The sequence below is a fragment of the Saccopteryx bilineata genome, chromosome 1 (genome assembly GCF_036850765.1).
Source record: "Saccopteryx bilineata isolate mSacBil1 chromosome 1, mSacBil1_pri_phased_curated, whole genome shotgun sequence".
NCBI classification, from domain to species: Eukaryota; Metazoa; Chordata; class Mammalia; order Chiroptera; family Emballonuridae; genus Saccopteryx; species Saccopteryx bilineata.
Window position 1 is genome coordinate 120908011 of NC_089490.1, and position 26316 is coordinate 120934326.

The 26316-nt window shown below is 38.6% G+C and overlaps 1 protein-coding gene across 5 annotated transcripts in view; it reads right to left on the reverse strand.

Moving 5' to 3' along the window:
- Positions 1 to 26316, reverse strand: part of SLCO1A2 (solute carrier organic anion transporter family member 1A2) — a 108530-nt gene that overhangs the window by 26449 nt on the left and 55765 nt on the right. For 4 of the 5 annotated variants that reach the window (XM_066264591.1, XM_066264588.1, XM_066264589.1 and 1 more), the window contains 5 exons: positions 17705 to 17846; positions 12012 to 12144; positions 6969 to 7069; positions 3565 to 3711; positions 477 to 575 (listed from right to left, as the gene is read on the reverse strand). In XM_066264591.1, the coding sequence (XP_066120688.1) occupies positions 477 to 575; positions 3565 to 3711; positions 6969 to 7069; positions 12012 to 12144; positions 17705 to 17846 (622 nt within the window). The remainder of the gene's footprint in view (positions 1 to 476; positions 576 to 3564; positions 3712 to 6968; positions 7070 to 12011; positions 12145 to 17704; positions 17847 to 26316) is intronic. The other variant, XM_066264592.1, reaches the window with a different exon arrangement.

The window sequence follows — 26316 nt, forward strand, 5'->3', positions numbered from 1 at the left end:
TATCCAAGTATAGAGTTTGTATATAACTCAGACATTCATAAAAATCTTCTGAAAACTCAATGTTATAATATTGTCTAGCAATAACTTGGTTTGGAAATCTGTCCTGTGTAAAGAATTTATAATAGGTACTGATTAAATAGCTACAAGTTCTATTTAATTATTCACAAATGTTTGCTTGATTATAAGAATCAAATCTATATGCTTAAATCCTTTGAAAACAAAAAAATACGGTCACAGTATAGTAAAAAAAAGCACCAAAATTTGAGACAAAATATCAGCATTTTATCTTTCTCTCCTGCTCACTGGTTTGAAATATCTTTAAAATTATTTAAACTATTCTGCTTTAGTTTGCACTTGTGGAAAGTATAGTGAATCTATCTAACTGAAGGTCAAATAAGGCAATAATAAACTGTGATAACATACCTGAAAGTGCTTTGTATACTTAGACAATGTATAACTAGATTTTAATGATTTACCTGCATTTACAGATCCAGTGTCAACATAAATATTTGCACAGAATGATGCTAACATAAGTCCAAACAAAGGACCAATGATAGCTCCTGTTTCTACAAACCCTAAAAATAAAGGAAAATATATAGTATCATTATATGCCCACATAAAGAATCCTAATTCCACAACAAGGCTGAAAACTAAATTGTTTTTGCTTTAGATATTTTTGCCTTAGATATTCAATTTATAATAAAATTAAGATTGTTGTAACAAGTTTGTTTCTGTAAACATTGAAGAAGGACTCTCAATTTAAAATCACTTTCTCTAAGCCTCCAAATCCTCTTTTGCTGGGTAGTGGGTGAAGACTTGCTGGAGCAGCATAGGCTGGGATCACACTATTATCAAAACCATAACATAGAGTAAGATTCTTTTAAGGCTTTCCACACCCACATTTTTAGAGGAATTCTAACACAATACCATGTTATGATAAATTTCTTGTGGCATATTCCTCAGAAAAGCTTTACTCCTGGTCTTCAACTGAAACTTTTTTCTGGCTTTGTCCTCACTATTATTGATACTTCCTTTCACATTTATCATGAGCTTCTTTCTTATCCTTTATTTTCTTATTTTCTATTTTCTTCAATCCTTTCTGTCCTCATCTGGAATTTCATCATCAGTTTATTTCATATGTTGTCCACGATTCAGGATCTAGGCGGCTGTACTTCAAAATGTGTTTGTCCATTAGCTGTGTCTTCTCTGCAGTTCTGTAGGTGGTTAACCCTATGTACTCCCGACTTCTTGACATCCACACCTTCTATTTTCTCTGAGGTCTTGCTCAACCAAACACTTCTCTTGTGCTTATTCCATCTCCCCCATCCACTTACATCTACAATATCTCAGATCCACCCTGCTTTCTTTCCTACGGTCTGCCTCTCCTTTCTCTACTCAAATCCTTCCACATTCTACTCAAAATAATCTCAGGTGGTAGCACCCGTGAGCTCAATGCCAATAACCCAGGGTCTTTTTCTGGCCCTCATTCCCCTAAGTTTCCATGTTGTCTGTCATTACTGGCCAACTCCTCTATGACATTTTCCTCCTAAGATTTTCTCAAAACTACACATTTTCTGTTTTACATTTTCCTCCATGACCGCTCCTTCTTGCTCTTTCTACTAAGTAGAAGTGTTCCCTAGTATTTTATCTTAGGGCCTCTTGCTATATATAGCTTCCCACAGCAACAACATTTCTCCCTCTTGGTGTCATTTTTTGTCTCTATATAGATAATTCTCAAACTTTATTGCTAGCTTTTATGTTCTCTCCTAAACCACTTATGCAACTGTTTTCTTGATGTATAGCTAATTGAGTGATAGCTGTTTAATTATACAAACATATTTATTTTATTTTTCAAATTTAATTTAATTTTTAAAAAATTTAATTACACATATATATTTACCAAGTTTTATTGATTTATAATTACATAGTTATGCATTTATTAAAATTTATTTATCTTAATATGTCTAATGAGTATTATAATTATTTCTATTTATAATACATACTAGTATTTCCTAAATAAAGAAATACATATTATAGCAAGTTATTTATTAATTTATTACAGTGAGCATTTGTATTCTTTAAAAAAGTATGTGAAGGGATCTGAAAAAACTGAACAGAAAAAAAACACTAAAAAATGTTATTGTGAAATCATCAAAAACTGCCAAAAGTTATTTGGAGTAATAATTCTTCAATATTTTAATCTACTTTTATTGGGTAGTTCTGTTTTGTCTTTTATCACCCTCTTTGGTTTTTCTGGTTTCTAAAAGGTCTGTTTACATTAAGAGCAAAATATCCTTGTACTCAAAGTTATGATTTTATAAACAAAAACAAATGAAATAACTAAGAATATATGCAAGTTATGCATAATAAATTTAAAATATTGAAGAGATTGGAAGACAACATAAGATGGTAGACTTTTTTTTTTTTTTTTGTATTTTTCTGAAGCTAGAAACGGGGAGAGACAGTCAGACAAACTCCCGCATGCGCCCGACCGGGATCCACCCGGCATGCCCACCAGGGGGCGATGCTCTGCCCCTTCTGGGGTGTCGCTCTGTCGCAACCAGAGCCACTCCAGCGCCTGGGGCAGAGGCCAAGGAGCCATCCCCAGCGCCTGGGCCATCTTTGCTCCAATGGAGCCTTGGCTGCGGGTGGGGAAGAGAGAGACAGAGAGGAAGGAGAGGGGGAGGGGTGGAGAAGCAGATGGGCATTTCTCCTGTGTTCCCTGGCCGGGAATCAAACCCGGGACCTCTGCACGCCAGGCCAATGCTCTACCACTGAGCCAACCGGCCAGGGCAAGATGGTAGATTTTAAGCTGGCTATTGTAGAAGGCAAAATTAATGGATTTTAAAAAACATAATTTTAAGAAATAAGCAAAAGTGTGAAGACAAGTAAATTATAAAAAAGCCAAACTAGTATGGACATTTGTGATGAAGTGAAATTATATAGAAATCTAAATATATAAACTGAGTACAGATCTATGAATTATGAGTAGAGATATCAAATTTAATAAATAAAGAGCCAATGTGTCTCATAAACATGGAAGAGAAAATATGATTAAAAGAATGTTTGAAAAAATTAATTATTGATAAATAAAGAAATGTTTGAGAAAAATTATACTGCATGAGAAATAAAAGAAAATACTGAAATAAAATGACTAATATTTACTTGAAGTTATAATAATCTACAAGTGAAATAATGAAGATCTGAACAAAAATAGACATAATAAATATAGTGAGAAAACTTTTGAATATAAGGGTTTTTTTAAAGAAAAGATTGGTAAAGCTCTTAACAGATTGAACAGAGAATGGTGCTAAGGAAATGGAGGAGTCAAAGAGAGCTCTAAGGTCACTAGATTAGTGATATTTTCAAAGCAAAAACATATTTAGCAAAGTAGTTTATTTGGAGTAGATGTAATTGTTCCATTCAACAAACTTTTATTGATAATCAACTGGGCCATGGTACTCTGTTCATCATTCTGAAAATCACTAAGAGTTCAAATAAATAACTAATATCCATCCTCACAGAATTTAACTATCTTCAAAAGAAGCAAATTCTCAAACTCACCAATATATAAAGGAGAGTTTTCAGATTTGGCAAAATCTTCTATGTAGGAAATACCCAAAGGCATGATGGGAGTTTCACCAATTCCACGTATCATATTTCCCACCAGTACATACACCCACATTAATGATTTCACTTCCTTCACACACTCTGCATTAAAAGGGAAAAACACATTATATTAGTGTTTTGAAAGTAAAGTATTAAGCTTTTGGTAAACATTTCACAGTTATTTGACCTGGCACCTTATAAATGATTCATATTACTATGCCACCAATGACTCACTGGGCCATCTTTCTTGTATTTTCTGAGAGTACTTAAGTATGGTCAATTGTAAATGGTATGCTGGAGCCATTTCTTACTGACTGGGAAGACTATGTATACTATTCATCTCTTCCCAATCCAATGCTTAGTGCTAACACATCAATAGTTTTATGGGAGTATTTATATCACAGAAATTGGCAAACACTAAAAGTCAGAGCTATTTTTCCCATCAGAGAACCAGTTTACCAACAACTACAGGATCTAGTTGGCTGCCATGAGTGCTACCTAATTTCTATACTAGCTGCAGGGAGAGAAAATAAACACAAATATCTCTGCCTAAAATTGATACTATATTTATAAGATTTAAATAAGAGTCATCTCTCTGAAGTTTGAATTATCTACAGCTGTAATTGCTTTATAGGCACTAAAAATACTTACCTGAGTAGTAATCATTTTCTCTATAGAGTTTACTCTGTCCTGTAACCACCAAATAAAGTTTGATAAAAAAATTCACTTGATATCTAGGAGCAGCAACTAGTTGGTAGAATAACAAAGACTAAGCCAAAGGAAACTAAAAAGAGAGGAAGATAGGCAGATTTCTGAAAACTTAGATATTTCTGTTCTAAGACAAAATAGCTGTAAAGGAGGATACTCTGTGGAGACCTGGTTTCAGGAAAGTGAATTACACCTTGTTCTCATCTACAGTGTGTCCGTAAAGTCATGGTGCACTTTTGACCGGTCACAAGAAAGCAACAAAAGACGATAGAAATGTGAAATCTCACCAAATAAAAGGAAAACTCTCCCAGTTTCATACTATTCAGTGCAGTTCGATGTGGGCTCACGCACAGATTTTTTAGGGCCCCTTAAGTAGCTATCCCATATAGCCTCTACAGCAGGGGTCCCCAAACTTTTTATACAGGGGGCCAGTTCACTGTCCCTCAGACCGTTGGAGGGCCGGACTATAAAAAAAACTATGAACAAATCCCTATGCACACTGCACATATCTTATTTTAAAGTAAAAAAACAAAACAGGAACAAATACAATATTTAAAATAAAGAACAAATAAATTTAAATCAACAAACTGACCAGTATTTCAATAGGAACTATGCTCCTCTCGCTGACCACCAATGAAAGAGGTGCCCCTTCCGGAAGTGCGGTGGGGGTCAGATAAACGGCCTTAGGGGGCCGCATGCGGCCCGCGGGCCGTAGTTTGGGGACCCCTGCTCTACAGACTCGTCACTGACTGATGGCCTACCAGAACAGGATTTTTCCACCAAACTGCTGGTTTCCTTCAACTGCTTATCACACCGAGTAATGTTATTCCTATGTAGTGGTGCTTTGTTATAAACATGCCAATATTTACGTTGCAATTTGGTCACGGATTCAAATTTAGCGAGCTGCAAAACACACTCAACTTTCCTCTGTACCGTCCACATCTAGACTGGCATGGCTGTGGGCTGCTCCACTGTATACACGGTGTTACGTCATCATCTGCGCATGCGCTCATGCTGCCACATCATCCTACAGAAACTGGGAGGGTTTTCCTTTTATTTGGTGCAGATTTCACATTTCTATCATCTTTTGTTGCTTTCCTGTGACCAGTCAAAAGTGCACCATGACTTTACGGACACACTGTACTATGAACTGGCCAGGTGCCACCCATGGATGGGAGGGGTCCTGAGCACAGCTTGGTCTGGAAAATTCTTGTGAAGCCTATTTCTCAGTCATTTCTAGTCCAGAAAATTAGAGTCTCCATTTCAGGGTAGTCATATTCTGTTCTGTGGTGAGTACAGTGACTTTATGTCTAGAGATTACAGGTAAAATCTAGGTCAACTCCTGGGCAAAACTGAAAATATCAAGTGATCAAAGAAGTACCAGGATGTGAGGGCGATCTGGCTGCAACATCTGTCACTCCATTGACCACGAGGGTTGATTCGGCTGATATGGCTGGCTAGGCGGGCGTCCCCTTCCTCCCTCACCCCTCCATGTGCGTCCCTCCAGAAGCTGTGTGCTCAGTTGAAGAGGACAACCTTCCCCGATAGAGGAGAGGACCATTCTTTGGTCAAGGGTATACAAGTAGCAGCGCTCCCCTGCTAGACCCTCCAAACAAGTCTCAAGATCAAAGAAGTATCATATTTTCCTGAAGATTCACCAGATTGAGATGTTCTTGATTTATCTACTACAATGAAGTTTTTTAAAAATAAAAAGAAATAAGAAATAGGTCAGGCTTTGGCAAAAACCAGCTCAAGATGTCAGCACTGGCCACTGTTGATGTCACTGGGTTTTTTTGTTTGTTTGTTTGTTTGTTTATTTCCCCAGAGGGTTTTGATTTAGAGTTTCTGAGGCAGCATTCTTACACTCCTTGAAACTATTTTGAATCTCTCTGATTCCATACTGGCAGTGAAATTCCCAGCCTTGGGGACCACTGTAATTTCCACTGTTGTGATTCCAGAAAATAGAAATGTCCCTATCACAGGAAGAGAAGTTTTGGTCTGAAGTAAATCGACAGAGTCACCTCTAGACTAAGTATCATCATATTATATAGGTTACTTAACATATGAAGGGACAAAGACTTACATGTTTGTGGCTGAGATTATGGGAAGCTAGAAGAAGCACCACTACTCTAAAGTAGTATCTCCAATAAAGAAGGAAAAACAAAGACAAATTCCTAGTTCAGTAGAAAGAGAACAGAGTAAATGAAAACTATGGTATTCTTGCTGCTTTCTCTGCTCTTTTATAAGATTCGTGATATAAAACAAATCTTTAGAACTTAGTTTTATCTTTATTTCCTATAGTTGTATAGAACAAATTATTAGTATAAATCTATTTTTCTAAGATGTTTTTCTCTTTGAAATTAACTCTACATGGCTCTGAAGGGATGTCTTTTACTTATTTTTAAATAACCATTTTAAAGAATAGACAAAGTCTTAATAAATATATTTAAATATATAGGAATAACATTTTCTATTATTTGCCATTCTAATTCCTCTCTGCAATCCCCTCCAAAATTACTAAAAAAGAAATGATCTTTTGTTGATTTATCTTAGTTACTTAATCTAACCCAATAACTCATTCAAAATGCCTCAGTAGCACAGGTTCAGTCACAAATCCATTGAAAAGAAAACAATAAAATGAAGTCAACAACCTGATGGATCTTCTGTTGGTCTGAAAATCTGGGTTCCATTTTCAGTACACAAGAAACTGTTTGAGGACAAATTGCCTAAAACTGTAGATTCATATTCATATCTGTATGAACACAGGGAAAACATGTTTATGTTAAGAAAACCTCACACCTATTAGAAAGGCTATTATCAACAAAACAAGTAATAACAAGTGTTGGAGAGGCTGTGGAGAAAAAGGAACCCTCATTCATTGCTGGTAGAAATGTAAACTGATACAACCACTATGGAAAAGAGTATGGCAGTTCCTCAAAGACATTAAGAATACAATTACAATGTAGCATAACAATCCCTCTTCTGGGTAAGTGAAAACATTTATTCACAAAGATATATGCACCCCTATGTTAATTGCAACATTATTCACAGTGGCCAAGACATGAAGATAACTGAAGAGTCCTTTGATAGATGATAAGAAAGATATGGTAGCCCTGGCTGGTTGGCTCAGCGGTAGAGCGTCGGCCTAGCGTGCGGAGGACCCGGGTTCGATTCCCGGCCAGGGCACATAGGAGAAGCGCCCATTTGCTTCTCCACCCCTCCGCCGCGCTTTCCTCTCTGTCTCTCTCTTCCCCTCCTGCAGCCAAGGCTCCATTGGAGCAAAGATGGCCCGGGCGCTGGGGATGGCTCTGTGGCCTCTGCCTCAGGCGCTAGAGTGGCTCTGGTCGCAACATGGCGACGCCCAGGATGGGCAGAGCATCGCCCCCTGGTGGGCAGAGCGTCGCCCCTGGTGGGCGTGCCGGGTGGATCCCAGTCGGGCGCATGCGGGAGTCTGTCTGACTGTCTCTCCCTGTTTCCAGCTTCAGAAAAATGAAAAAAAAAAAAAAAAAAAAAAAAGAAAGATATGGTAGAAGTATACTATGGAATACTATTCATCCATAAGAAAAGATGAAATACAGCAACAACATAGATGGACCTTGAGAATATTATGCTAAGTGAAATAAGTGAGTCAGAAAGAGCTAAGGAGCATATGATATGATCTCACACATATGTGGGATATAAAACTGAAACTCATAAACACAGACAAGACAATGGTGGTTACCAAAGGGAGGGGGTATGGAGCAGCAGTAAAATGTATAGGGGGATAATATATGGGGATGGAAGATGATTTGCCCTTGGGTGGTGGTCATACAATACAATATACAGATCATGTGCTATAGAAACATACCCTGGGAACCTATAAAATCTTATTAACAAATATCACCCCAATAAATTTAATTAAAAAATAAAATTTTTTAAAGATTAACTCTCCCCCAAAATAAACAAACAAATGAAACTAATAAAGACAATGTAATCATTGTGCAGATTAATTCCTGCTTCACTTAAGACACAACCAAATTCAGTAAAGAACTACTCTTTTTATTTTTGCCACCTAATCATCATAAATTAATATCATTAAAAAAACTTGCCATTCACTGTAAATGTGCCACCCCTTGACTGCTAGCTCTCAATTATCTGCATGTGGATCATGTACCTTTTTTAGATGATTTAACATCAAGTTTCTGTGGTTCATATTTCCAGGTAATCATATCTTAGAAATAATTACTGTTGGTTAAGAAACACAGCTAAGAAAAATAATAAACTCAACCAAGTGTCATTAAGAAAATAAAGATTTTGGGGGAAAATATTACACAACAAAACAATCTCCAACTTTGGATTCCATGAGATTTGCTCATAAGACCTCACAAATGACGTTCTCTCTTCTCATAAGAAGAAAAGGATTAACAGTCTGTGACCATTACCTTAAGCAATTTACCATGAAATCCACATAGCCTTTCAGAATGCTTTCACATAGCCTTTCAAATTAGCCTAAATTATGAAACAATGGAGGAAAATATGTCCAGCAAAGTCTCTCTTTGTTAGAAATTATGTTGGATTAGTTTCTGTTTCTATTAGATACAAGAAAGCCAAAAGAAAACTTGCCCTCTGAATTGAAAATAAGCTAGAGTGTTATAATACATTCCCCTTAGAACAACTGCTTAGTCATGTCCTTAGAGTTTGGCTATAAACTGTGGACAAAGGCTTCTGTCTCCATACCCGTGATCCCATGAGACATCCCAGCTTCAGACAAAAATAAAAACTTTGGCATAGGGTGGAAAGAAATGTAAATAATAGCTAAATATCACCCAATATTGTGTTGGAGAAGATGGAAAATAAAATGACAGTAAAAACTCTTTGCTTAGAAACTTCTGATCCCTTCAAAAATATCTAAGAAGATAAGATGATTTTTTCATTTAATTTATCCATTTAACACCTAACAACTCATTTAAAGTTCATTCATTTCCAAAATGTCAACAAAATTACAGTGAAGGAATTTTAAAATGAAAAAGAAAGTGACGTAATACCACAAGGGTAAAAAGAATGGAATATTTGGCAAGAAAATTTTGAAAATGAAAAATAGAAAAGTGAGTGGTCACTAATTTTGTTGATATCAAAACACAACCCTAACGAAGTACCTGCAGAAGAGCAACCAAATATGTACCACACATACCTAAAAAGTTTCAGGCAAGATAAAAGATATTTCTAATTTGGGGAGTAAGCATGGTCTGAAACACAAAAGGATTGATTTAATGTATGTATAAGGAGTTGGCAGAGCCTGACAGACATCCTCTGCCAATCTCACTGAAAATGATATGAGACTCTAGAGTGTCTGAACAGGCACACTGAAGATAAAAAGGCCATATTAAAAACTAAGAGTATGAGGTTTTAAAAAATGTACATACTGAAAAGTGAGATTCCCACTCCCGCCTCATTAGTAGCCAAGCTTCAACCACCTTGGCAACAGATTGGAGAATCCCTGCTCAAGATAACCTACAGGTTCGGGCTGTTCTGAGCCATCTAAAAAAATGGCCAGTCCCTGACAATCACTATACAAAGAAATCCTCCATTAACCACATCCTACACATTTTTACAGAACTTCCAGTTAGCTTTTGTTATAACTCTTGCTGAAATATGAACAGATAACCAAGAGCAACCAAATATATGAGAAAACCTTGTGTCAGTAAAAACAGAGACAAGACAAATAAAACCTGTACACTAGGAGGAGACAGAGACAATGAAGACAAATGAAGGAAATTGAGATAGGAAAAGAAACTGCATATTTAAAAAAAGGAAGATGCATTCATAAAATAAGAGTCTTTGGAAATTAAAACATGATACCAAAAGGTAGAAATCCACTCAAAGGTTTAGAAGATAAATAAATCTCCCAAAAAGTAACAAAAAGTCAAGGAAATAGAAAATTGAAGAAAAAAGATAAGAAAGAAGTTTAATCCAGGATGTAAAATATGCAAGTAGTAGAATTCTAGAAAGAGAAAAATAGAAGGGTAGAAGAAATATTATCAAAGAATAACACCAGTAATTTTTCTAAATGTCTAGATTACCTAGTATAATGAAGGAAAAGTATTTACACCAAGACAATCACTATGAATCCAGACTTTGGAGCCTAATGGAAAATCTCAAAAGCTCCCAGAGAAAGGAAACTAATCACAGGAGTGTGAATGGCATAGGATTCTCAATAATAACACCAGAAGCTAGAAAACATTACAGCAATTTCTTCAGAATTCCAAGAGAAAATATTTCCCACCTAAAATTTTATATCAGCCAAACTATCAAACACGTTAGAGTAGAATAAGAATATTGTCAGATGTTAACATATTAAACTTTTCACTTCCATTAAATACTTTTTTAGAAACCTATTAGACAATGTTTTCTGCAAAAAAAAAAAAAGAAAGCAAAAGATATGATATCCAGGAAATAAGTAACTAAATAGAGGAAGGTGACAAAGCAAATTCCCAAGGATGATGGTGAGGAAAAATTTGAGGTAAGCCACCATGTAGCAAGCCCAGAGAGCTCCCATTGGATTGTAGATGGAGAGTTGGTGGTGACAGGAAAGATATCTACAACATAAAAATGAAACCATCTGATATGTATGAGTGTACTATTGAGAAGATGTTGCCTTACCAGTGGAAAGTTTGGTGAAAGATAAAAAGAAAGTCAATCAAATAAAAAATAAAGCAATTACTAAATCCAAGGAAAATAAAAAGTGACATATGAAAAGAAAAATAAAATACTGATATCATCATACACATGGAAAGAAGAAATATAATTTTATAGTAAAAAAATCAGTCTATATGACATAACACTAAAGTATCAAAAATTAAAGTATAAACATTTAGTTAGAAATATAGAGGCAGACCCTGACTGGCTGGCTCAGTGGGTGAAACGTTGGACATCACAGTTCAATTCCTAGTCAGGGAATATGGGAGAAGCAACCACCTGCTTCTCTCCTCCTCCCTCTCTCCCTCTTCCTTTCCCGCAGCCAGTGGCTTAATTGGTTCAAGCGTGGCCCCGGGGTGCAGAGGATAGCTCTATTGGAGTGAATCAGGTTAAGGCACTAGAAATAGCTCAGTACTTGAGCATCAGCCCAGGTAGATCCCGGTTGGGACCGTCTCCCATCACCTAAAAAATAATAGTAAAGGCAAAGAGTAGAAGAAAGAGCAAAAAGAGTTGCATGTAGCTGCCTTTGGATAACAATAATATAGGCAACATCAAAGGATCAGAAGACAAGTCTTTTTTCAATATAAGCCTTTTAAAAATTTTATTTTTACAACTGTGTACACATATTACTTTAATAAAAATTAAAATTAAAATCAATTTCAGACTAGACTGTTTCTTGGTGATCTACAATTAAACAGAACCTCATTGTAATTAAGTGTCTAAATAGTCCCAATGAAGGAGTAATCTCAAAGTTGGCAAGGTCTTTATATCAGACTCAGCTCCATGAAAGATGTGTCCCAAATCTCTATATCATAAATTAACCAAAGTTATGTGACTATGTAAGAGGAAGCAAGGCAGCCAAGAGAGAAAAACCGACCGTGGAACAGAATCTGCATCTTCCGGTCTCCACTACAGTGCTCTGTGCCTTTGAGAAGTATTGTTCTTAAAAGGAAACTCCAAGTTTCATTTCCTGCAGTTGAAAATTGAACCTAAAAAGTCATCAGAGACTGAGTGCTTACCTGTCCATGAGGAAATGAGGTAGAGACTGTAAGAAACACCCTAGGCCCATAACCACACATCCGATACCAATCATTATAGGTCTATGCAATTTGGTTCCAAAATAACTCACAAATATAATCAAAAAAAGATTTCCTAGGGAAAAAGTGAGATAAAAATAAATATTTTAGTAAGCATGTACAAAGGCTTAATGAACAGCCTTATTCAATTATTTATTATCTAGCATTTATTGTATAAACACTATCTCAATCACTGGGATGAATGTTAGGGATTCGTGAAATGCATAAAATACAAACCTAGCTATTAATGTTGAAAGATATGTAAACAGATCTCTGCAACATCAACAATTAAAAAGGGGAGAGAAAGAGAAGCCAGTGGAAGAGGGTGGAGAACGCTTCTGGGAAATTTCAAAGGCTCTAGTTGTGAATATCTAGCCTTAGGAAATGGTGTGCAAACAGAGGTGTCAGACCATATGTCACCTCTGGCCTCTCCCGCCAAGCCTGCTCCACAGAATATTGTAATATTTTCCTAAGCTTGGAAAAAAAAATAAAACAAAAGTCAAATTCAGATAGATACATGTTTTATGTAACTTATGATTTAAATGTAACTTTATATTGATCAACATAACTGAGTCAGAGATCTGTTTATTTCTATTTCTTTCCTTAGAAGTGAAAAATAGCAGATTCCCTACTTTTCTAACTGGTTTTATAAGTAAGTCTAGGTTTGTGGAGTAAATAACTCAACAAAAAATGTATTCCCCTGTCTTAGGTTAAAGGTTGAGGATAAAGAAACTAATTGGGCATTCCCTATTATTGCGGACATACCCTTTATAAGCAGGGAGTAAAGAGCTGAAAGAGTAAAACATAGCATGAGTGCATTCTCAAATCATACATTTCTATTTTTTTTTTTTTTTTGTATTTTTCTGAAGCTGGAAACGGAAGGGACAGACAGACTTGTGCATGCGCCCGACCGGGATCCACCCAGCACGCCCACCAGGGGGCAATGCTCTGCCCACCAGGGGGCGACGCTCTGCCCACCAGGGGGCGACGCTCTGCCCCTCTGGGGCGTCGCTCTGTTGTGACCAGAGCCACTCCAGCACCTGGGGCAGAGGCCAAGGAGCCATCCCCAGTGCCTGGGCCATCTTTGCTCCAATGGAGCCTCGGCTGCGGGAGGGGAAGAGAGAGACAGAGAGGAAGGAGAGGGGGAGGGGTAGAGAAGCAGATGGGCGCTTCTCCTGTGTGCCCTGGCCGGAAATCGAACCCGGGACTTCTGCACGCCAGGCCGACGCTCTACCACTGAGCCAACCGGCCAGGGCCAAATCATACATTTCTAACTCAATAATCAATACATATTTACCCTGATTTTACTATGTATAAGGAAAGCTTCTATGATGAGTTTGGAGATTACAACAAAATTTGAAACTTTTCTTGAGTTAATAATTTTCTAAGTGATGCTGCACATTTTGAAGACTTTTCCTTCCATATATATTGTAGGGCCTGTGGCTACCACTGTCATGGCCATGCACATGCAGGTTCTCATTGAATTTAGGAAGACGGTAAAAAAAAACAGTGGAGCCAAAAAATGGTGGGAGATTTCTTTATTAAATTCTCTCACCAGCCAACAATCAAACACACAAGGAAAACATTTCCCTTTTATTCATTCAGAGCTCCCAAAGCCACTGACACACTCTCCAGTTCCACAACCAGGAGAATTTTCTCCAGTTTCTCCTAAAATCAAAGGCCTCACCAGGTAATTTGCAATTTCACAGACCACATATACCTGGTGCTGCCCAGCCCCCTATGCAAACTATGAGTGAGCAAACATAAAAATCATATTTTACAAACTTATTTGACCAACATATATATTTTTTCTATTCCGCCCCTTTAGTAGAAGAGATGTCAGCCCCTACATTATTTTAAATGAAGAGTGTGCTCCACCTCTATGGCCATAGCAGCCACACTGACCACTCTAGGTTTCTAAAATCTCCATCATCCAGGTAAGTAATCTTAGTGTGATGCTCATTCCTCAGTGCATACAGAGGTTGAATCACTGTTGTACTCCTGAAACTAATATTGCATGTCAATTTTACTTCAAATAAGTAAACAAATACATAAATAAAATCCCTGTTAGCATAGCCATCTATGTTGAAGGTGTTGTCTCCAGAAGGCCACTGTTTAAAATCCACGTCTATTTTTAGAAGGAAAGGAAAGGAGATGACTAACCCCCTCACAAAAGAGTGAGTTCATCTTTCAAACTGCTCTGCTCTGTCTGTAAAATAATCACCATGAGAGGCAGGAAAATATATTTAAGTCTTGTCAAGGGTTTGGAGAACTCTGTAAATATTGATATACTGAGGAAAGGTTAGAAGAGTGATACTTTTCTTGGCATCTGTAAATTACCTCTCCTTTTCCCCATCAACAGCTGTTTCAGATCTTCCTCATTCTTCTCAAACCACCTCTCGCCACTCACACTCTTACTTAATATATTTTCACCTTTGTCAAGAAATCTGGCACAATCAACATAAATGTCTGAATTTTCTACCCCATGGCCTGACCACCTTCCTTCAGTTTCAGAGTTCCTGGTGTCTATCTAGACATCCGAGATCAAACAAACCACCCTGACACTTCCATTCTTTCCAGAAACTTACTTCAATGATTAAAATATTTCCAATATACTCTGAGTTTTTTTTTTCTCAATACTGCATTGTAGTTACAGATGTTCCCTAGTTTCTCTCCACACTAACATTCATCTGTAGTCACAGATTCCACTTCTTCCCCTGCCATTGTCTCCTAAAGTCACTGCTCTCTCACTCCACTTTGAAGCTTCTAAATCTACTCTTTAGCTGGGAAGATGATCAATTATCTCCTTATTATAAAACCCAAGGAATACTTTTCTATCCTTATCTAACTGGATATTTCTAATGCGGCTGATACTATTGACAATTTTTTTCTGTTTGGAAATTTCTATTCCTTTGGCTTCTATAATACCATTCTCTCCCATTTCCCCTCTTACTATTCTTTTTCTGAACACTGTAATGGGCTTCTTTCTTCCACCTATTCCTTAAACATTGGTGCGCCTCAGGGATCCATTCTTTGTCCATTGTACTTACTACCCTATATCCTTTCCCTGAATAGCCTCATTTCTTCCCTAATTTTAACAACCACTTATTTACTCACTAATCAATAGTTCTAGCCCGGACAGTTCCCCAATGCTTCCGACTTATAGAACTACAATGTGGACATCGCTACCCAAAGGTCTCATTGGTACTAACACAGAATTCCTCATTGTCCCTAGAGCCACCACTATAATCTTGTTCCTCTGACCCCAGTCTCTGTCTCAGCACCACTACCCACTGCACTGCCCAAGTTATAAACTGAATTATACCTTTTCTTATCTGCCACACTCAATCTGTGACTCAGTTCTCAGGAGTTACAATCCTAAATATTTCTTTAGGTCATCCTCTTCACTCCTAGCAATATAATCCTGACTCAAACCTAGATAGCTCTCCCTTGTGCTTTGTTATGGGCCTCCTAGGATCCTCTCTATCCTAGTCTAGGTGGTCATCTTCAAATCTCTCTGCAACACAGCCACAAGCATGGTCCTGCTGAAAAGTAAATCTGACATTTGTTTTAAACAAGGGTTCTTAACCTATAATCTACAAACCCATAAAGAGTCCATGGGTGAAAATTAGAGGTTTTATGAACTTAAGAAAAAAAATTGCATCTTTATTTTTTACTAACTTTAAACTAAATATTGGCATTACCTTTGACAACGAAAGTAGGCAAACGACAGTAATATTAAAGGTACCTGTGATTTTGTCACAGATCGACACCAATAAAAGTTATAGATATTTGTATATGACATTATAGTTCTTGCAGATACCTCAAAATATTGACACTAATAATTACTTCAAAATTAGTATAAATGTTATATTTAATATATTCATACACACATATTACTATATGACAAATTATTTCAGTATTTTAATATAATTGATTTCCTTTTATCCTTATAGTTTTTATTTTGCACAATTCAAAATATTATTCTGAAATCATATAGCATCATATTGTCAGAATCCTTGGCACAGAAAGACTAATAACCACTGCTAATCTCTTAGTGACTCTATATTAGAAGATAAGGTAAATTCCATAACAAGTACACAGGCTAATTATATATAACCCATTTCTCCAAACGAATAGCTTAATAATTTCTACCTTAAGCATTGCCAGTCAACAATATTGGGCTTAATGTTGCTCCCCACACAAGCTACTAGGCTGCCTCACCCTTATGCTTCTTCTGTTGGAATTCACACTTATCTATCCCTGTTTCCTCACCTGAAAAACGTTTACTTGTCCTTGAAGAGCCTATCTTCCTTAGTGAGGTTGTGTCTCCGCTCCATATTCCCAGATGACCTTGCATATACATACTTATATCACCAGACTTGCTGCATTCAATTAAAATTATTCTTTTGCTTTTGTGCCCTCCATTAAACTATGAGCTGAGTATATACAAGACTATATAAAAAGTTATTTCTAACTCCATCACCAGGATCTAGCATATACAGGGAGCTGAACACTAAGAGACAGTATCAAGTATCACCTGTTACAGTTTTGCTTCTCCTCAATCCCAATATTTTCTCAGATATTGATTAAATATATTAAACACAACTTTAACCTTAGAGGAAGTAGACGGCATGGTAAAACTATAAAGAAGTGGCATTCATATTTCTATGCAGCTTGTTCCCAGGAGAAATCTTTCTCTCCCTCATTCTTCCTCTGTCCTCACATCTTCCCAATCATCCACAAAAATCAGAACCTAAGAATAGAAAGTATTCTTGGCCCTGGCCAGATGGCTCAGTGGTAGAGCGTCGGCCTGGCGAGCTGAAGTCCCGGGTTCGATTCCTGGCCAGGGCACACAGGAGAAGCGCCCATTTGCTTCTCCACCCCTCCCCCTCTCCTTCCTCTCTGTCTCTCTCTTCCCCACCCGCAGCGAGGCTCCATTGGAGCAAAGATGGCCCGGGCGCTGGAGATGGCTCCTTGGCCTCTGCCCCAGGCGCTTGAGTGGCTCTGGTTGCGACAGAGCGACGCCCTGGGTGGGCAGAACATCGTCCCCTGGTGGGCATGCCTAGTGGATCCCGGTCGGGCACATGCGGGAGTCTGTCTGACTGCCTCCCAGTTTCCTGCTTCAGAAAAATACAAAAAAAAAAAAGTATTCTTCCCTAAATTCAAAGAGATGTGAAAGTAGTTTCTTCTTCCTTCTGTGTTTAGAAAAAATTGTCAACCCGGCAGAAACAACAGGAGAAAGAAAATATTTATTTTTTCCTTTAGAAAACAGATTTCTTTGTTCTCCATTATATCTTCTAAGTACAAAGATAGAGCATGTAAGAGTTATCAAATGATAGATTAAATGTAAGCAATCTAAATACTCAGCTACTTATGCCTAATAACCAAATATTAAAATAAAATGACCAATGGTGGGATATGTGGTAATATTGGGGTATTATTCAGAAGTAATATTTAAGTGAATTAGGTCTAAGCATACTGCAAAATTAGCTAAGATATTCAATCTGTTTCAGAAAATAAACTATTCAGTAAGATTAGATGGCCTAAAAGCAACAAATAAAGAGCATAAAATTCAGACTAGCTCTGTAGAGAAAGTGAAATATAAAAGAAATAATACAGGAATAATTCATTACCAATCTCAAAGCTCCCGTTAATAAATCCAACTAGTGATGTTGGGATGTTGAATTGTCTCTCGATTTGTGTGAGCATAGAATTCATATAAGATCCAGATAGTGTTTTGGATACAAATGCACATGTTATTGCCAGCAAAAACATCTAGGAAGAAAATAAGAAAACATGAAAAATTTATTTTTAAATTGTATGTTTGCCACCTGTTGACAAAATATCTTCTACCACAAGACTGATTATCTCCAACTTAAGTAACCCTTGGATTCGCAAGAAACTTAATGTAATTGGCTTTTCTGGTCTTTCATGATATGTTCCCTCTTTGAAAACTCAGAGTGAGACTAACTGATTAGTGATATTGAGTTTCATATGTAGTTGTATTCTCATTTTATAGCCTCCTCTTGTACATACATAGAAACAGTCATTTGAAATAGATATAGCAAATGATTCAAATAGAACTTCAGCACTACAATGCTATCTTAGTGAAAAGAATGCATATATGTTAATAAAAAAAGGAATGTAACATTACAAAAAAACATTTCTGTTTTCAAATTTGCTCAAGGTCTTATTTAAAATAACCTGCAAATTATACATTAGATTACTGCTCACTGCTAGTTAATTTATTTAAATTAATATTTTAATTGCAAGTTATTATAAAAATATTTCTAAACAGAGCAGGTATTTGCTGTGATAAGTAGATATGAATATAATAAATTTTAATATATTGAATCACATTTCCTGTATATTGATATAGTACCAGAAAGTAGTCAGATTGGTGATAATATGTAAAAAAAAAAAAAAAAATCAAAGACAATTTAACAAGCAGAACCATTGTGATCACCAAGAGCTAGTATGGCTTTACTAAAAATCTAAGAAATTAAAATTTTGATAGTTTATTAAATTGAAAAGAAAAGGACTTCAATTTTTGTAAAGGATTTGAGAAAAGGACATTGCATACTGGGCAATAGTTAATTATGCAGATTAATTATTGCTTCAAAATCAACAAATTAGAGATAAGTAGATTTAAGTCAACATGAGTGGTGGTCTCCAATCCTATATCATAGGGGTTTTTCCTTGACCTATTTAAAGATATTTCCTGGTAACTCTTCCATCTAGGAGACCATTCAATCTACTCCCTAGACAGCATGCTAAATCCCTAACATTCTCAGCCCTCCACTTCCACACTCCCAATCTTGAACCAACCCCACAATTTTTACTGTACTTTGTGCATTCTCTTCAAGATTATTCAGTCTTTCCTGTTTTTTTATCTCCAACCCAGCCAAGTGCTCTTTATTACCAACAAATGATCTTGGCTATTTCACCTTCAAATTTACCTGTATCCTAGCCCCTCTAATTTTCCTTCTATTTTAGAATAGTTGCTCTTTCTCTTGTACAATAAAATCCTTCCACCCATCCTCTTGAATTCATTCTTCCCATTTCTGAGATCCTGATTAATCAGTTCCTACCTTCCTCCTCTATTTTCAACCTCACACTGTTTACTTCCTTTCTCCCCACCACCAGATTATGAATATTCTGCATACACACACACACACACATATATAATATATATATACCATCTCTTACCTTTGATGGTAGCTACTACAGCTACCATGGAAAAATAGTCTATAGTCACTGCCTAGATTATTTGACCTTTCATTAATGCTTTAGTCTCCTGTAGTGTGGCTTCTCCTGAAGCTACTCCATAAAAGGTCATAAACAACTTCCAAATTCCAGATTTTGTAGACATTTCTTAGTCACCAGTTTACTTGATATCTCTGAGTCATTTGACCCCATTAATCTCTCTTTTCTTCCTCAAATTTCCTCCCTCCATATATACCTATATCTCCTCCTACCTGCTAGACTCTTTCACTTCAGTCAAATCCTTTTGTGCTCAATCCCTTGAGGCTTTTTTCTTTTTCTTGTACTCTCTACTCTTCATGCTATAAATGCACTCCCTAGGAAATATCACTTATTCCTATGGCTTTTATTGTCACCTATATGCTGAAATCTCTCAAATGTATGCAGTTTAGCTGAGACCATTATAGTCATACTTGAGTCTCTCCTACGTCTTGTCCACCTTTTATCTCAGTTCCACCTGCCACTACTAATCATGTTGAGTTTAGTGAATACATGTCAAATAAATTTATAAGATGTATTGTTAGCAAGTGATTTCACTACTTAAAACTTTCCACAAAAAAAAAAAAATCTCCTCCCTCACTATACTGTAAGTAGTTCAAAGATAAGAACTGCTCACAGTATTTACTTTACTTACTTTTATATCTGTCATTTACCTGTGTACCTTCTGTGTCTACTAAGTGCCTGATGAAAATAGGCACCTAAATCAAGATAATAAAATTAATGGCATTAATGGCATAATAAGTTGTAAAGCCAGTAGCCATGCCACAACCACCATTACAGCCAACTGGCCCGTGCAGGTTCGCATTTGATTCGAACGGACGGTAATGAAACAATGGAGCCAAGAACTGGTGGGCCATTACATTTAATCCTAGCTTGCACCCAGCAGGCAAGAAATACACACAGTGGGAAAACACTTCCCTTTCCATTCAGGGCTCCCAACGCCACTGACTTATCCAAGTTTCCTAGAATCAAAAGTTTCTACCTCACCAGCCCTATTCACCTCTGTTAACCATCTTCTCTCTGCTCAAACTCTGCACAAACTGGTTTCTACTTCAGCTCTCCACCATCTCCTCTCCTCCATGTGGCCTTTCTCTGCTCTCCTCCAGCATGGGCTCCTCTGCCCCATTTTTTAGTGTAGAAATCAAAACCTTTAATCCAGGGGTCTCAAACTCGTGGCCCGCGGGCTGCATGCGGCCCGCCCACCAATTTTGTGCGGCCCTCAGACTGGCCCACAGACTAATCCACGAAGTTTGATTAGTCTGCGGGCCGCATTTAATCCAACATAAAAACAAGGAAGTCTCTTATACAAACTCACTTATTTGAGGCATAATGAGATTCCTCATCAGAGTGTACCACCCCACATCATGCAACAGTCAAGGGTGTGGGAAAAAGCCCAGACTTGAAAAGATCTTAGTATTAAAAGAGTGGGAAAGGCTTAGTCTTAAACAAAGCTTTAGGCTATAACGACCCTGCCTGTTTCTCACATCCAATGCAAACTATAAGCAAGCATACATATATCACATTTACAAACTTATTTGACCAACATAAGTATTCAAAAACATCTTGAAGAGGCCCTGGCCAGTTGGTTCAATGGTAGAGTGTCAGCCTGGCGTGCGGGGGTCCCGGGTTCGATTCCTGGCCAGGGTGTTAGGTTCAAGGAAGTGTGCTGTCTAACTCTTAGAAAAACAGGCTATGAGTCAGAGACCCTTATCAGAAATTTATGTTTGAAATTCTCCACTAAGCTATACCCCCCCGTTGCTATGCTGCATGTGACCTCTCCCACCCTTGTAAACGTTGCTTGCTTGCTCATCCTAAATAGCCACCCTATAAAAAGGAGCCATTTTAGAAGCTCGTGGCTGCAGTGCTCCAGTCTCTTCGGAGGCGTGGGTTGCCTGCAGTCCCTACGCAGGTTTGGGGGGCTGCAGTGCTCCCTTGCATGGGTTGCCTGCAGTCCCTGTGCAGGTCTGCAATAAAACTTATAAAATTTACTTTGTGTCTGCTGTGGCCTGTCTCCTGGGATGTAACAAATGGAGGCCCCAGCGAGATAGGCCTTGTAAGACCCCTCCTCATGGAGTGGGCTGCAGCAGACGTTGGTAGCTGGCCAGCCTCCGACAGTTGCTGTTTGGAAACTGAATTTGGCTGATTCGAAACATTTAGAGTCTCGAGACTGTTTGGTAAGGAAGCTTCCTCTTTGAATATTTGGAAACAGAGCTCTGGTTAGAAAAGGGTGTAGTGGAGCAGGCGGGATGCCACCTGATTTCTCCCCACCTGGTCAGTCGGGGAACGCAGGATGCTGCCTTCTCCCTTTGGTTTTGGTTTAGAAGTTTTGTTTGTTTTGTGTGCATATTTGGTTTGTTTGTCTGCTTCGCCCATTGCTTCCTCACAGGATTCCCTCAAGAGTCAAGGGCCATGGGTCAGGGGCAATCTGCTGTCCTAACGCCTCTTCAGTGCTTGCTTGATAACTTTTCTGATTTCTCTCGCAGGGCACGAGACTACGGGACCCCTGTTGATTCCGCCACATTGCGGACTCTTTGTGAACTAGAATGGCCAACTTAAGAGCAGACTGGCCAAACCAAGGATTGCTAGACCCATAGAAAACATAGAGAGTTTAGCGTACTATCACCAGCACCCACCTGCAGGAAGGTGGCACGGTCAGTATGCAGCCAGTATAGCAGCAGAGGTAGAGAAAGAAAAGGCAGCGAGGCTGCAGCTGGCTGCAGGAGAAGCGGCAGGCTCCCCTCACAGTTTCAGGCACTTGCCCCTCCTCCTTGGGCACCGGCTCAAGGGCTGAGCCACTGCTTAGTCAGGCAAAAGATAACAGTGCAGTAAGCTAGAGGTTATCATCACCTTGCTACAGCCCCCTGCCCTCCTCTGCTTTGGCTCCAGGGAATCCCCGCCTCCTATCTGGAGCTAGACCCGAGGAGAAGATTTAGGGAATATGGCCCCTTCTAAACCCACTGCTTTAGCCATAATAGAATTGTATAGTCTGTCAAGTACAAAGACTTCCTTTTTGTACCAAGGATTTGTTGTTGTAAAAAAAAAGCATTTTCTATGTTAGAAATGTATATGTTATTTCAACAGTCTTTTGTTAATTCTCCTTTTCATTTGCTATTTCATAGCCTGTGATGTTAAAATTTTAGTTTAAATATTAGGGGATATATAATAATTCAGTAATTGTTAATTGTTCGATGTTAGGTCACAAAACCCAGAGTAATAAATATTACTATTGATTGGCTTAATAGAAGAATTCTTAACATAATAGGTAGAAAGGAGAACTCTAGAGATTCCCAATTTTGTTCTCTTAGTCAAGCCCCTCAGTGAGATCTTCTGAGCATGGCTTTTAAGGTCTATAATGACCAAGGAAATAACAGAAAAGGCAAAAAAGGCCCAAAAGAAGTCAGGAAATACCAGCTTTTGGCTCCAGCACCCTAAGGGGCTTTCATCAAGGCCCTGCTCCAGAGTAGAAAGAAAGGTCATTGAACTGAAGCCTGCCAGGCTTCCCGGCCCAACCGGTTGACACACCTGTGCTGTGGAAAGAGGGACATGAGAAGGTTAGCTGCCCCCTTGCTCCATGGAGGGAGGGTTCAGTCTCTTCTAGCCCTGCTCCAGCTACCTGTGACCTGACCTTGCCCAGCGTGCTGGGAATTGCCACTGAAGGCCTGAGGACATCGTTCAGGAGCCTAAGGTATTTCTTCCAAGTAGCAGATAAGCTAATCTCATTTCTTGTAAACACAAGGGCCATCTACTATGCCTTGCTTGAATATTTAAGTTTTATTTATCCCTCAAAGATCTCTACTGTGGGTATTGACAGTCTGGTTTTATTGCTTTATGTTTAGTGTATCCTTTATTTCTCTTATCTCAATGCCCCATGCCTATTATAGGCTGGGACCTGCTGCTAATTCCAGCTAGAAGCAGAAGTCACTAGGACTTAAACTCTAACTGCAAAGTGTAGAAATGTAACACCCTTTCCCTAAGTACTTACAGGTTTTATAGGTTACTCAGCAAACTGTTCAAAGACTGTCCAAGAGGCACTTCTAGCATTACACCACCCAAGGACTGACTCCCACGTAGATGGGTCCAGACACCATGATCCTGACAACTCCCACTACTGCCAAGGTAGAAGGCATACCCACCTGGGTCCACCACAGCCGGCTGAAGCTTGCGGTCCCAGCAGAGACACCTTTGTGGACAGCGAAGACTGACCCCGCCAACCCTTGTAAGCTGACCCTGAGAAGACAGCATGCCCTGCTTCAGCCACAAACCAGAAGTTAACTGGTCCACACATGGCTAATGCCTAGAGAAACTCACTAAGGACCTCCTTTTAATTAGACTTTGGGAAGGGAGGGAAACTAAGGTAAAGGAAAGCCAAGTAAGTCATCTTAAGAGGTTTGATGCATGTACTGCTATGAGTCATACAGAAAGGGGTGTAGGTCCCTTGGCTGAGAGAGAAGCTATAAGGTAAATGAAAATTATATATGTGTTCATAGCTACCACTATAGAATAACCTATGAATATTGGTCATGTGTCCAATAGGCTACTTAGGAAAAGGACACCTCCAAAAAGCAATCTTTAAAAGAGGATTACTTATTACTGATTTAGTCCTCACTGAAGGTTAAGGTTTTTAAAAATCAAGAGTTTTGACTAGAAAGGAATTGTATAGTTTTGATAATAGAAGGTATGAGGTGTAGAGGTACTTTTGAAAAGAAAAGAAAAAAGCAAGTTGTTATGAAATGAAGGCCAGTTATTTCTAGATAAGAAAGTGCATAAAAGTTGAAGGTTTATGTAAATTGCATAAGGTTTGTGTAAGTTGCAGAAGGTTTGTGTAAGTTGAAGGTTTATGTAAGTTGCAGAAGGTTTGTGCAGGTTGTAAGAAGTTAGTACAGAGAAGAAAAATAAAAGGCAGGACATGTCCTTGTGTATCAGCCCTGCAGATATTGCAGGAAAGTAGTTTATTATCTGAGAACAGTGTATGTTTGTGTACTTTTGCAAAAATATTGTACAAATGTGCTGAAAACATTATAACCTTGTAGGTTTCACCTATAAATACCATTCTCCCCACTGATAAAGAATCAAGGGTTTGATTTATGCCCCAAAGAGATGGGGGAATGTTAGGTTCAAGGAAGTGTGCTGTCTAACTCTTAGAAAAACAGGCTATGAGTCAGAGACCCTTATCAGAAATTTATGTTTGAAATTCTCCACTAAGCTATACCCCCCCGTTGCTATGCTCCGTGCGACCTCTCCCGCCCTTGTAAACGTTGCTTGCTTGCTCATCCTAAATAGCCACCCTATAAAAAGGAGCCATTTTAGAAGCTCGTGGCTGCAGTGCTCCAGTCTCTTCGGAGGCGTGGGTTGCCTGCAGTCCCTACGCAGGTTTGGGGGGCTGCAGTGCTCCCTTGCGTGGGTTGCCTGCAGTCCCTGTGCAGGTCTGCAATAAAACTTATAAAATTTACTTTGTGTCTGCTGTGGCTTGTCTCCTGGGATGTAACACAGGGCACACAGGAGAGGCGCCCATCTGCTTCTCCACCCCTCCCCCTCTCCTTCCTCTCTGTCTCTCTCTTCCCCTCCCACAGCCGGGGCTCCATTGGAGCAAAAGATGGCCCGGGTGCTGGGGATGGCTCCTTGGCCTCTGCCCCAGGCGCTAGAGTGGCTCTGGTCGCGACAGAGCGACGCCCCCTGGTGGGCGTGCAGGGTGGATCCCGGTCGGGCGCATGCGGGGGTCTGTCTGACTGCCTCCCCGTTTCCAGCTTCAGAAAAATTAAAAAAAAAAAAAATCTTGAAGAACTGAAAGTAAGCTGACTATAAGGTGAAATGGAATAGTATTAAATACACCTGAGCCAAGTTAGCTGCACTAATACATTTAAGGAAATCTGAATAGAATTGTATGTGAAAAAGACCTGGGAAATTTAAATTTCACACTCAGTATGAGTCAAACTCTTAGATTGCTGACAAGATAGTATTGTTACTGGACAGGGAACTTGGCTTTCTAGGTCTGCCAAAGGCCAGCTTGTAATGTATCAGTTCTTGACTTTGTGCTAGAAAATTTTTACAACACAAGTCCAAGTGATTTTGAGAGTGTGTTCATGAAAGCTGGGGACAGTGAAACAAGGAAGGGCCTAGAACAGAAGAAGCAACAGGAGAGCATGGGGCTAGGGCAGGAGCCATTAATCAATGCAGCTGGTCCTCAGGTCAGCTGTGGTGTCACTTGTTTGTTTTTGCTGCCTTTCTGAGCCTGGAGCTGAAACACAAAGCCTAGATGTTATCCCTAGAGGTTAATGCTAAAGGCTATTCTCTGGCCTCCAGTTCACTTCCCTGCTAAGAGGGTCTAACCCGCATGACCAGCAACATGCCAAGGTAGGAAAGGTCAGGAAAGGATCTTAACAGCATGACCAGCAATATGCTAATGGAAGAAAGGTTACCTTGGGGGTGAGATCTTTGCCCAATTTTGCCCACGGTTAGGCACCTGGGGCTTTCCGCCCTGATGACTTTCTGTGCCTGGCCTATAGCCCTTGCTCTGCTCATGTCTGTCTAATTGCCTACCACAGTATTGCTCCATCCCTAGTTATTTATCCTTCTGTAGTAAAAACCATTTGTAGAAACTTTCCCTTCACAGTATAAATATTTTCATAACATATTATTTAGAGTAAACAGTTTTCACAGGTTTTATAATTAAGATTTTGTATTTAAAAGCAATGTCTGCCAAATAAAGTACAGATTGTATTTGGTAGAGTAATTTATTTATTTAAGATTTTAAGAAAGGAAACTAGGTGACTAACATTCCTAAAGCTCTTTTCCTAAAACACTTAGTTAGAGGCCTAAACTATTAGGTTTTATTTATATAAGGAAAGCAACCAGTGACTATTCTGCCTCATGTCTAGTACAAAATAACCTCTATATTCATAAGGTTAGTCCTACGAGTTTTTAACAATAATGTTCCAGAATGGGAAGCAAATATACAGAATAGTTTTTTGATGTTTTCTAAAGA